Source organism: Magnolia sinica, chromosome 3, assembly GCF_029962835.1.
Source record: "Magnolia sinica isolate HGM2019 chromosome 3, MsV1, whole genome shotgun sequence".
NCBI lineage: Eukaryota > Viridiplantae > Streptophyta > Magnoliopsida > Magnoliales > Magnoliaceae > Magnolia > Magnolia sinica.
The window spans coordinates 20,162,702-20,176,408 of record NC_080575.1 but is presented as its reverse complement, the minus strand read 5'-3'; the positions used below and the strand labels follow the sequence as shown (position 1 = coordinate 20,176,408).

At 39.2% G+C, this 13,707-nt stretch overlaps 1 protein-coding gene across 3 annotated transcripts; it reads right to left on the bottom strand.

Annotated features, from left to right (window-relative positions):
• Positions 1–1,058: 1,058 nt before the first annotated feature.
• On the bottom strand, positions 1,059–13,397 carry LOC131239662 (uncharacterized). 3 transcript variants are annotated; one of them, XM_058237485.1, is made up of 8 exons: positions 13,216–13,397; positions 10,405–10,532; positions 10,131–10,187; positions 9,149–9,241; positions 8,331–8,409; positions 6,485–6,609; positions 2,734–2,879; positions 1,059–1,601 (listed from the first exon to the last, which is right to left on the bottom strand). In XM_058237485.1, the coding sequence occupies exons 2-8, from the start codon at positions 10,528–10,530 to the stop codon at positions 1,361–1,363; spliced, it is 867 nt and encodes a 288-aa protein (XP_058093468.1). In that variant the 5' UTR covers positions 10,531–10,532; positions 13,216–13,397; the 3' UTR covers positions 1,059–1,360. The 3 variants fall into 3 exon arrangements, with proteins under 3 accessions (XP_058093468.1, XP_058093470.1, XP_058093469.1); XM_058237486.1 differs by lacking the exon at positions 1,059–1,601 and adding an exon at positions 1,620–1,952 and having other exon boundaries at positions 2,733–2,879; XM_058237487.1 differs by lacking the exon at positions 13,216–13,397 and having other exon boundaries at positions 10,131–10,214; positions 10,405–10,537.
• Positions 13,398–13,707: the final 310 nt, after the last annotated feature.

Here is a 13,707-nt window from a genome sequence, read left to right as displayed (position 1 = left end):
AGTTGGAGCTACACGGAATTGCTTTGCACCCAATGCCAGTTTTGTTTGGGTCCCCCATTGTCGATTGGATCAGTCCAATGTATGACCCGATCATTTTTATGCTTAGCAATTGTATAACATCCAATAGAATTTGAGATTCCACTGTTACCATTGATTTAAGAGCATTCATAATTGTTAGAGGCATACCTTTGAAGTGCTTGCATGAATCAAATATGTCAATGCATGCCTTATGCATATGTGCCAATGTACACCTTCAAGCACCTCAAACATGCCATGGGTGCTACTATTCAGACTACCATTCAGCTTCAAGCCCCTCACATGCCGGATATGCCACATTTTCAGCTATCTATCTTCAAGCATCCCACATGCCGCACATGCCAGGGACTATGAAGAAACTTCTCAGAGAAAATGAAACAAATTCGAAAATAGATTCTACATTTCTAGAAAAATCTTGTGAAAAAACATGTAAAGAAAACAATGCTTCCTTTCCCATGTTTCCCAGTAATAAGGTTTCTCGAGAAACACTATTTCCTTTTTTATGATTTCATGAATCGAAACAGGCCCTTTAAGTTTTATTGAGGAAAAAAAAAATGATGCATATCTCAAGGAATACCTTGGAAATGGAAAATGATTGCCTCCCCTTCAATGGTTTTCCCAATACGATGAAAATGTCTTGCAAGAGGAAAACAATTCCTTTTCCAAGAATCTCCTGACTATTCAGTATAAACAAGCAAGCCCTTGAATGCATGACACCTGAATCCCAAGGCATGAAATGAAGCATTTCAAAGGACAAGGAATGTAACATGCCATGCATCCCGAATCACGATCATTTCCAATCTCCATTGTACAGAGTCCACGCTCATAGATTTGAACTGTTGGACGGCCATGTTGCACCGACCCATTTACGGCATCTCAGGTCAGCCCTCCTACACAGTTATATTAATTTGGACTGAAGTAGCCTGCTCGCCCTGCTAAACGTTCCTTTGCAGTGATTGGAACTGTTCATCTCATAATTTTTTTTAAGGAATTTCATTTTCTGCCACCTAAAACAATGCCTATAGATAACAAGTATTAATTAAGCCTGAAGTAACCAGCTGGCACACACTACTATTTCAGGTCTTCCAAACAGTCAGCCGTTCAATGGATTTAATGGGAAAATCACAACTGTTCACAAAAGAGAACGGAAATGGCAAAAATCATTTCTACCTTGTTTGATAAGGTATCAATTAACATCTTTTTGCCCAAAGATTTCCAGTTTGGTTCCTGAATAGTTGAGGTATAAGGCTATGATGATCATGATCATGCCTCGTTGGTCAGAAAATTACAAAGGCTTCCATTGCTATATCGAAGTCTAATCATGTTATGAGTCAGCTTCAGATGCTTCAGCAGTGGAAATCTCTGAATCAAGCACTGTTATCAGCTGTTGACGTACATGTTTTGCCACAGATACCATGTCAAGAACAACGCTCAGGTCTAAGCCTGCACCCCCGCGTTTGGTCAGCCCACAGACGTGCCCATGCCTGTTGATGGAAACTGAAACAGCTGAATTCATTTGGGATTCCTCTTCTGATGTTGCGTCCACAATGTAGTGCCTACCAACCCATGGCAAGCATTAGTCAGCAGAAAAACCATAAAAATTGAGGCAGTTGCTACTATGAGAAATGATCAGGCACAGTACATAAGCTCCATAAGCTTACCAGATGGCACCTTCTTATGGCCAATGTGTTATGTACAGGTTGCCTGAAGGTGCGAATAGTGGGACCTATCATGAAGATCATCTAGATTGAAAATCAGGTTGATCCACTCAACAGGTGATCGACCCCTTTATGTTGGGTAAGATCGAATAGCGGTTGGTGTTTAGACAGTGCGGCCCAACTGAAGAGGGAATCAGCCTGACTGGCAAGCCCGGTGATCCTCATGGTGGAGCCCAACGTTTTCACAGCTTGGATGTCCTACACAGGAGACAGCTGGGAAAAAGGGCGTCTTACAGCGACTGCATGATCAATTTATCATTCTATTCTTTTAGGGGCTGTTTAGGGTGAGGGATTTGGGGCAGGGATTTGTGAACTCCATGGATTTCAAGTCCGCCCTCTCTGTTGGGGGTTTCTCAAATCCATATCACCATGAATTCATGGATTTGGGTAATCCAAATCACCCCAAAAACAACTTACAACTGGGCAAATCCACACGACAAGAGACTCTTGAACACAATAAAAGCTATGCTTTTGCAATAGACCTGACATTGCAATAGCCAACAATTGCTCTTCAAACCCATGGATTTGAAGCTTGATTACCAAACAAGGACTTTGATATGTGCCAAAACCAATCAAAATTCAAAACAAATCCACGAATTTGAGAAGTTGATGGATTTACCAAATCCATATTCTCATTTCCATGATCACAAACAGGCCCTCAGTGTACACAATGGAAGCCCTGTTAAGATCACTTGCACGAGTAGGAATCTCAACTACTCAAATCCAGACTGTTCAATAGGCAGGCCCCATCATGTGCATGCAGGCCCGAAGATCTGGCTGGTCATTTTTCCCAGCCTATCTTTTCTTCATACACGTGTGCCCACTTGATGACATGACCAGCCTGAAATACCGGCCACTACATGGTGGGGTGTGCCTGATGAACACCCTCAATGTGGCATGCATGCCAAAGTGGCACGCCAGAGGGTGCAGGAATGAAAACCAAGTTTGTGTATCTCGAAGAACCTAGTTCCAAGTCACCTTTGTTAAAGTTATGATGACAGGAACTCCAGAAGTGTCGAACTGCAAAAACTCCTCGTCACTGATATCGACCTCTGGTTGCTCATCCATGGAAGCATTGGCTTGGGCAACTTCAACTTTCGGGATGCCTGTATTGCTCAAAGCAGCCTAATAGTTGAAGAAGATCATTTAGGAGTATATCAATCCACAGAAAACCGTATGACAATAATATCAGAAATGCCCTAATGGAATGACAACAAGAAACAGGGAACAGAAGAAAGAAAATATCAACAACAGCTACTTACGAATGGCAAGGTCAATGAGATCACGCCATGGTTCAGATTTGGATTATTTAATTGGTTGGGTCAGGTTGGGCTTATCAAAATCAAAATTTTCTTGTAACAGGCCGGGCACACTGGCAGCCTTATTATGATCATAGCAGTAGGGACCATTGTAAGGTACCCAAGATTAATATTTAAGCCCTGGAAGTAATCTAAAAGAGACAGAATATTGCATTCGAAGGACAGAAGGAGCAGGTCATGGGGGTGGATTTCTTGGTGTTCTTGGATAGATGAGTCATCTAATCATTTCTTGGTGCTGGGTGTCGCTTGTGTTAGTATTTTGAGCCCTTTTGTGCTTCTGCTCAGACTTTTTCTTTTCGAGAAATCACACAAATTTATTAAAGACGAAGATGAGAAGTCCTCACAACAAGCTACAACAAGAAAACCAAAGAAACTAAAAATAAGCTACAAGACATGACGAGAAAGACAATTTTTTGTTGCATTCAAAAAAAAAAAGAAAAGAAGAAAAGAAGAAAAAGAAAATACAAGATAAGCGCACCAAGGGCTCCACACCATGCTTGTATGGGATCTTTGAAGTGTGTCTAAAAGGAAACAATGACTGAGTCCAAATCAGTGAAGGCTAACCCCAGGTTTGTGTTCCAACGCAAAATCGTAACTTTTAGGAGCTGTTTGAGTGGAGGCGGAACAATAAGGCATTTCCACCAGTTCAGTGTCGACCCTAAAAAATAGTATCTCATGACTTTTGCGGGAGTTTCGTCAAATAAAGCAACAAGACACAGCCAGCAAGTTAGAGAAACTGCAATACATGCTATTCTGTATTGATGGGAGAAAATACCATCTATTGCTTCATGCATTTTCCATCAGTTCTTAAACGATGGAGATTCACCCACCATAAATGTGGTATGTAATTCCAGTTGTTCAAATTGAGGGTTTCATTGTAGATGAAGCACGGCCCAAACATCTCGTTGATTGTAGTAACCGTCTGAAATCAACCATTCAATTTGAACCATTGACCATTTTCCTTCTAGTTAATTATTTGATAGTTTCATAAAAAAAAAAAAGTTAATTGATTGATACTGAGGATAGGCACATTATAAATAGTTTTTCAGTTTTTTGCATGTGGGGTGCAGGTTCGGTGATTCGGACAGCTCGCCTGTTGGAACCCACCATTGGTGGACCATGCCCCAAATAGGCTAGAACATCCTAACCTTTCAATTTGGTTCCTAGAAATAGTTGGTTAAGAAATATAGAAAAACTCTACATTCACCTGAAAAAGGGTCCATGATGGTGGTCAAGATCTTCCATATTAAAAGGTTGTCGGCATACTCCATCCAGTAGGCCCTCAAGGCCCTCAACACACCAATGGCATGGATCACTAAACCCAGGGCTCCACTTACACAAACTGAAAGCTTGAATAAATTGCACATATAGTTTATGATCGAGGATAATATAATCATGGTATTAAAAAACAGTTACATAACGGCAGTAACAGGTAATGGCAGGACCGTTAAGCGATATGGAGCTGTAACAGCCATTTTGAAAAAAAAAAACACCATATTATGGCCAATATTGTAATGGCCACCATTACTGTTATTGAGTACCTTGCATATAATTGTTCTTTTCCTTTTAACCATCCATTTGATGCCCATCACTGAACGTTCAATGAGGGTAAATTTTGGAATCTATTTACCATAACAGCTGTTATCAAAAAATGACCTGTAACGGACCTTTATGCTGCCGTAACAGCCATTATGGTGGAAAGAAGGGACGTAACGGTCATTAGGGCCCATATTCTACCGGTAACAAAGATGCCCATTATGGCCACTGTTACCATTATTGAATACTTTGAATCAGCCTAGCAACTTATGCTAGAGGTAAAATACAGAAATACATGCTTGGATTAAGTAGTGCATGCTAAGAGACAATAACAACATATGCTGACATGTATATTCTATCTAAAAATCAATTACCATGACACAAACATGGGATTACAGCCATGTATTGTCCAAAACTGGCACATATGGCCTGATACATACTGGTGTCACCCATGAATGATAGGGCTGTATCAGCCCAAAACAGCCTAATACATGGCAATACAGGGTGATATAACCCCCTATTGGTGGTGATTGATACAGTATGCTGAAACTGATTTGCAAACCTTCACTATAGCCCTTACAAAGCTGTCAACAATCCCTGTCAATTATTCAGATCCTTTCTCTAATCTGCTTCCCCTATTGGTTATTCCAGAATAATCCGATCTTAATCTAAAGAAGGCAAGGACATTAGGACTCTAATTTCTGAGCAGTAAATAAGAAAGGAAGAGCAAAATATTCTAAAACCAGCACATACTCCAACAGAGGAACTGCTTTCAAGTATATCATAAGGTTGACTGGATTTCCTTCCCTATAATGTTTCTGTTGATTGCATAGAGGATTGACTAGCTGTGTATGATTGTAATACTCTTAAAATAGGATCTAGTTGATGTATGCTGCTGGAAAATGACTATTTCTTCTGGTGATGGCCCACAAATGCTGGAAATAGAAAGTATATTTCTGAAATGAGGATTCAATTGGATGTGTGGGCCCCACAGTCCAATTGGATGGGTTTGGAGGACTAGATCTGCACATACATGGCCCATCTCGATGCATATGCATTTCAGCCACATCGAGGCCCACAAATTGGATAGTCTGGATTGGCTTGCATATATGCTACTAGTGTGGCAGATGAGGCACCACCATTTAAGAAATGTTGGAAAACACACATAGTAGTCTAGCACATCAACTAATATGCTCTAAGAAACACAGACGTAACAGGCAGATCTTTAATCAGCCACCCATAAAAGAAGTACTGCTTTTGAAAAATAAGAGTCGGCTGCTCACTGTAGATATCAACCAATTCATCTGAAGTGCATATAGGTTGTGTCAGCGTGCATTATTGAATTCAATTGCAATTTTTTAGCTCAATAAAGTTGATATGCTAAATTACATTACCTTACTAAGTATTCATATTGAGAAATTAGGCTCCACATCACAAGGGTGTTACTTTTGGATTCGGAAAGAATGCAACTTCAATCAAGGGCTACTTCATTATGGACTCCAATGCAGGTAACTCCACTCAAGGTCATTTACTCTCTAATCAACTAATTTTTGCATTTCAATCCAGCAGTGCATCCAGACACAACCTTAGTTTCTAAATTTCAAAGCAAACAGCTAGAATCCACCATTTTGTGGTGACATACTTGGACTAAAAAAGAAAGGAAAAACAAAAACCTCTGCTATGAAATGCATATGCAAGCATATGTTACCTTGAACACCCTGATCCATAGCTCAAGTGGTAGACTGAGTGAAAAATAGCTCATTTCAACACTGAGGTCTTGGTATCGATCCCTAGTGGGGGTGGCTAACAGTGAAGTGTGAACTGACAGTGGGGTGTACTAACAAGCTTTTAAAAAAAAAAAAGAGCATATGTTACCTTGATAGCAGTACCTAATGCATCAAGGAGATTTCCATCTGAACTGACAACAAGGCCGTCAATATATACGTCCCAACACAACTTCCCTTCCACAACCTTCAGAGAGGAGAGATCGATTCCCGCTCCTGATGCAGATTAATTCAGTTCAAACACCAATCGAGTCAGCTGGACTAAAACATGATTCCACTAAATTGAGTATAAGAAAGCGATTTGCGACATGCATAAAAATGCCAGTATGAAGTTATATATGTAAAACTGAAGCAATCATGCACAAGCAGTTCACAAGAGAATTCCAAGAATCAGTGTTAGAAGGAAATGGATATTGAATTTACAAGATCCATGAATAGTAAGTTCCATTCCAGCTGTGCGAAAATTACACTTCAATTGATCATTACTCAAACATTTTCTTAAGATAATATAGATAAAATTTCACATGAATCAGTAGCATTGTTTGCTTGTCGCCGCCATGGTAGGCCCATCTTTCAATGATCCAACATCTCATCTAATGGGAACTGGAGTGGATCAGCAATGTTGCACAAAAACTCCCGAATCTGATAGTCCTAGCTATCCAATGATTGGCCTATGAATGGTCTTAGAAGCAAAACACAAACAATGGTCTATGAGAAAAATAAAAAGGACATGGTTTGATGGACAAAAACATTACGCTGAAGGAAATCTTCTGCTCACCTCCATCCAACCATTATGGCCACAGCAAATGAGTAGGATCCTTTCGGCAATATGGGGGTTGTATTTTATAATATTCCTAAACAGGCAAGCAAAATAGCCAATTCCATAGCTAAAGGAGTTATGAGAGGATCAATCAAAATTGGCTCTTTGGCACCTCTCATAGTGTTTTTTTTTCTTGCTTCAATACAATTACCATACACAACAAAAAGGTTTAAAACAGATGACAATACGGAAGTGCATGATAATTTGGGTACGACAATGGCAGTACGAGGCAACTGTACAAGAAAAAAAAAGAAGGTACGATGCGAGAGTTTTAGGAAGTTTAGAATCCGATGTAGAATGAGGTTAGAGAGAGCTTTAGGAAGTTTAACAGACATTCACTATTTTTCCTCTTTTCTATATATATCATTTCTTGCAAAAACAAAAAAACACAGATATGCAACATTCTCAAAACTACATAGCATGAACATCAGATAGCAGAAATTAATTTTGTTTTCCCATTATTTAAAGTCTCATTATATTATGGCACTAGTAATGGGGAAATTATTTCGTATGAACTATTAATTTTGTTGTATGGACCCACTGTCATAAGCAAATGCATAGAGACAGTCACATCAATGAAGAAATGCATTATCTTTCAAAAATAAAAATAAAAAAATCAATGAAGATATGCATTTATGCATATGAAAATGTAAACGTATTTAATCAACTGACACGTGCAGATTCAAATTTTAACCAGATAAACTCTCTTATCTGGTTTAGCAAGAAATGATAATGGTTTATTAAAATGGTGTTGTTTTTACTTTTTTTATTTTTTTTAACACAAGCACACACACCCCCACACACTCACGCTGTAGTGGGCTTTCACCACCTATGGATACTCGAACCCTTGACCGGGTGTTGAAACTCCCGAGTGTCTACCACCCGAGCAAGAGCAAGGATCCATTAGATGGTGTTGTTGCCGTGAAAGAATTATTTTGAAAGGAAAACCTTTCCTGGTGATTTGTCAGGTTATGTAATTAAGGGGACAAAAATTCTTGAAGACTTGTTGATTTTTTCTGATATTTTAAAAAAAGGGATTCCTGGTGACTTTTCAATCTTTTCTAATTTAAAAGCAGGAAATTTCTGGATGACTCCTCTGTCCTTTACTGAGATGTACCTGTTCCACTCTTACCACCCAATAAACATCTCTGAAGTGAAACTGAGAGTTCTGCTGCCAACTCTTCACCTCCTCTCCCCTGCAACAATGCGACAAATATGATTGAAATGCAAATAAAATGCTGACAAAAGCCAAATGGTGAATGATGAATTATGGAATACACAACAGACTAATTTCAAATAGCCAGAGGGGAAGAAAACTATGGTTTCAGTTAACAAAGGGAAGAGCAATCAATTTTTATTTTTATTTTTGAATTAAAACGAAAAGAAAAACAACACAGTATATGATTTTATGGAAAACTGATCTTCAGCTCACCAATTTCTCAGTCACAAACAGGAACAGGAAATGACTGTGTTAAATTTCTATTAGGTGGTTTGAGTTTTGAGGATTGGAAGGAAAGGAAGCCTCCATGGTGCATCTGATATCTGACGCAAAATGCTAACAATATAATGGTCCTGGCCATATGAATGTGGAATATTCAGCCTGTAGAACACTAAACAGAGAATTTATCGACCCTACATTTTATTGATGATAGCAACTTCGGAAAAGAAAACCAAATCTCAACACATGCAGATATGAAGCGCTGATATAAAAATGGTCTCAAAATTTTGGTTCAATTGTAGTGGAGTTCCTGTTAAGTGCTTTCTCATACATGTACAGACAGACAAAAAACTATGAACATGCACACATATGGTCTCAATTGCACAGGATGATGATCTAACCAAGATTCTTTTACAACTAGCACCTTCAAACAACCACAACCACAACCACAATAACCACAACAACAACATAATTACGAATTCAAGTAAGCCACCTACCTCAAACATCGGGGCAGCTGTGGGACTGCAGTCAACAAATATAGCTACTTTTCCTTTGTCGGGTTGAAGCATACTTGGCTTGCCGAGTTCAGCCTGTCATGAAATATTTATAGGAAATGCAGGGTATAAAGAGATAAAAGAGGTCCATTGTCAAAGAGAGTTAAATGATGGCTAACATGATCAAGAGATTATGCAATCAACATCCCAACTTAATATGGTGGAAATAAGATGGAAAGGGAAAGCTGGTTTGCACAGTTTGGTCAACTTGATATCAGCAAAGGTAAGGCACGATGCGAGCAACTAAACTGCTTGCTGGCGATAACAATAGACACTAGATGGATTGTGGCATCAGGTCTTGATAAAGATAATAGAAAAGAACCATATGCTGGGAGAGGTGGAAATGCTAGGTCTTTTCATTCAAGTACAATAGATTCGTAAGTTCCACAAACCTACCTATGACAACGCAAGAACAGTATAGACAAGCAAACTAACATGGTTTTGGGAATGGCCATTTCAAAACTTGCAAAATGATTTCATTTTAAACAAAGTAAGATGGTTTCTTCCCTTAAAAAAAGAAATGAATATGTGACATTTGGGATCTATCAAACAAACAGCTCCAACAGTAGAATTTCAAGTAAAGCTGTATCCGGGGAATATAGAAGCATCATGTGACAACAAATCAGAAACAAGAAAGAGGAATTTGTAAGGGACCTGCATGAAGAGGATTGAGAATCCTCCTCATGGGACGTGTTGGCAAAATTAGCTAATAGCTTTCCAAATTTCCCGACCCAACTCTTCCACTCCATTCACCCTAGATCCACCCCCTTTTTCCATCTCCATATATAGTGAAATAATGATCAAGCTTTAGGGGTAAAAATCAATATAAAGATGTTTTAAAGACAATGGAATGCCTTTTTTTTTAAAAAAAAAAAGAATGCTAGAATCAAGCATTAAAAAAAAACCAACAAAGACATATGAATACCTTCACACTGACAATAACATCCGTTGCACCCATTCTAACTCGTGCGGAACCATTTGCCTATTGCCAAACCCACAAATGAAGTTGCTGTCAAACCAATATGGAAGCAAGCACAACAGTCCTAGTCATTTGTTGTGGGCAATGAAGAAAGAGCCAAAGATAACCAAGGAAAAAAGGGAACATTACATAATCTGTAAGGAACATTATATCACCAGTAAAGAACTAAGTTTACTGATGGATGGTGAACACGTCAATGATATAGAGCTACATAGCATACCTGAGGAATGACTCCAGTTTCAACTGAGATCGGTCGATAATGCAGTCTTTTACGACCATCAGTTCGTAGGTCTTGTGCAATCCCACCCTGTACAAAATGCTTCTCTGCAATAGATAATCCCACCATCCCTACATGTAACAAAAGTGAAAAGATAAAAACTCATGGAAGCTTGAGAAAAGGATACGACATACGAGGGGGGAAAAAACCCTTCAGGGGCAGGCCATCCTAATTCCTTTCTTTCTTTTTTTTCTTTTTGTTTTTTGATGAATAAAGGTTTGGTCATTGATCTCACTTGACCATCATAGGTGGCCACCTTTGATGTCCTATCCTTGTCAACTTTCACTTTCAATCACTTTCATCGGATGAAGTCTGATCAATGATTCGGAGGATGGAAAATCCATATTGATTATACTAAAAGGTTCCATCATTGATATAGATTGTCCATCATTAGTCTTGACGCTTTAGCCAAGCGAAAACGTACATCAAATTCTTTCAGAACTGGAGAGGGAATGATGATGCAATTGCGCCACATACCAGCTACAAAGTATAGCACAAAATCAATAACCCTCAATTTAGCTCACAGGTACCCATAGGTCCCATGCCTAGAAAATCTAGATAGGTGTTATTTCTCTAGTAAGATGTATTTTTCTACTACCTCAATTTCCTAGAATCTTCAAAGAACTTTGATCACACAATGTGCCAGTTGGAAACCTGAACTGACCAACCATCTTTTGAGGTCATGGTAGGCATCAAGCACTTTGAGTGTACATCTTTTGACATCATGTGCGGGTTGATACCTGAATTGATCAACCATCTTCAAATGACTTCACCTCTAACATCACTAGTTGCATTTTAAGATCTACTATAATTGCCGCTTGACGGATCTATTTTTATTAGGTGGAGTAGATGATTTAGGATGAACATGCATTCCATTTTCCTCATCTACATGCTAGAATTAATCCTATTTAATTTCTCGGTCTTCACTGGTATAAATTCTTTTAATGTTGTGTTTAAAATTTAATTTACTAAAATTACCAGAATTTAATTTCTTAAAGTGTACTGTTTTTTCAAGTATATATTAAAGTTCTCAAGTGCAGTGTAGTGTTTTTAGTGTTTAAATTTTTCGATGTTCGCTCTTTGGGGCCCACCATGCTGTTCGTGCGTAATTCATCCTGTCCATCAGGTGATTCCTCTAATTTTCACCATACATACCAGAAATCAGCCAATCCAAAACTCAGGTGGGCCACACCATGGGGAGCAATGTCAAATCAAGTAGTGTGTCCAGCCTAAGTTTTGGATCTGGTTGATTTTTGAAGTGTATACTAATCTGGGTGAGGAGAAGCTGATAAAAAGGTTGGATGGAATATCCACACCATGGTGGACCCTAAAACAAATCTACGAGGTTGCCGTCCACTCCCCATTGTTCCTTGTGGTGTGGCCCACATGAGTTGTGAATTGGGCTAATTTTGGACTCCATGAACTAAAACCAAGGCACACCTAATGGACAGGAAGAATGTTACACACACAACCTGGTGGCCCATAGAGCTCAAGTGTTTTGTGTTGTAGAGGATTCCAATCTGAAGGAAACCATCACAGTGCCAAACTCCTAGATAGTTTACACCAACCAAACAGATTACAAGGTTGAATTATTTCCAGGAAATAGAAATGATGATTTGCATGCAAATTCATACAGATGCATTGCCTAATTAAAGCCCATCAGGAGTACTAATCCTTGCTCTTTATTTGTAAAGTCTCTATTCCTTGGCAACTGAAGTCCAAAGATCTATGAACTAGCTCATGCTTGACTAGTCAAGAAGATGAGATTTGGTATGATACTGATGAGATCGATGATATGAATGAGTTGGTATTCAAATGTTGATTTGACCCCATAAGTGAGACCACTACCCAATAGCATGTCGCTGCCAAAAGCAGAACCCTGTATTTCTTTCAGAGAATCTCCCAATTGTTCCAGAGCAAATAGAAGAGATTCTTTAACCAGAAAGAATTCAGTTCAGATGTAGGATACCTATCTTGAAGTTTTCACAACTCGACCATGGGAATTCGCTTCTCTATGGTTCAACCGGTATCATATTTCCTGAATTTCTACGTGAATCGAGGAGAAGGAAAGGAAGTCTTCAAATCACTGACTCAAACCCATTGTCAAATCCTACTGAACGGAACATGGAGGTACTTATGGCAGAACGGACCGATTTGGTTTCTCACAATAAAGTGATAGATGCAGCTATCATGAAACAACTTATTAGCAGATTAATAGATCACTTCGGAATGGCATATGCATCATACATCCTGGATCAAGTAATCCCCAATAAAGAAAAATCCCATTTTACCCTCTAAACATTTATCCTCTTTTTTGTCAGTAGTTCAAAATTAGCTATGCTTCTCATCCACTCTACTCTTTGACAAATGGGTCCGGACCAGAAATGATTCTCTCTTATCATAAGTCTTGTGATAGATATGATACACGAACAAATGCCCATGCTAAGGCCAAGGAATCTCCATTTTCGAATCGTTCAGAAACACAGTCCACCACTTAGGCATTTCATCGATCACATAAGAAGCACATAAATTGAACATCATGGCACACATTGAAGCAGTTAAAAATCCATATAAAAATGGAGTACATAGTTGAATGAACAAAACCCAAATATCAATACATGCCAAAGGGTTCATTGAATAATCTCAAGATTATTATAAGGGGTCGTTTGGATGCCTGTAAGTAACTGACTTATATGCTAACGGTTGAAATATTCAAAAAAAAAAAAAAAAAAGGTGGAAGAGGGGGAAACGCACCTACAGCAGCAACAACCTCTCTCTCTCTCTCTCTCTCTCTGGAATTAGCGCAGCAGCTCCACTCCTCCGCTCCCACCGGCCAGACTCTCCGCAATCAACGGACAACTTCTCTGCTCCCCTCCGGTTCGGCAACAATGTCGGGGGCGCGGATTGGGTGCTTCCCCCACCAGGACCTAGCTAAAGACAAATGGTCCGTGGGGTCCACCGAGATGTATAGCTTATCCATGCGTCCGTCTGTTTTTACGATATATTTTAGGGCATGAACCCAAAAAGTAGGCTGATTGTTGGCTCAGATGGACACACCAAAGGAAGCAGTGGGGATTGAATTCCTCATTTGAAAAGTTCCTAAGGCCCACCGCATTGTTTATTTGTCATCCAACCTGTTCAAAAGGAGGTCGCATGAACAAGCTTTATTGAAAACTCTCGTGCCCCGTGAGAAGATTTCAACCTATGCTTTCAATCCCCGCTACTTCCTATGGTGTGGTTTATTTG

Bases quoted from the DNA above. Each gene is read 5' to 3' on its own strand.
- LOC131239662 (XM_058237485.1), bottom strand. From the start codon at position 10,530: ATGGTGGGATTATCTATTGCAGAGAAGCATTTTGTACAGGGTGGGATT. The intron at 9,242-10,130 runs GTATTCATATGT...ATTTCATGACAG, and splicing joins ATGTTATTGTCAGTGTGAAG to GCTGAACTCGGCAAGCCAAG. The intron at 2,880-6,484 runs GTAACATATGCT...TTCAACTATTAG, and splicing joins CATTAGGTACTGCTATCAAG to GCTGCTTTGAGCAATACAGG.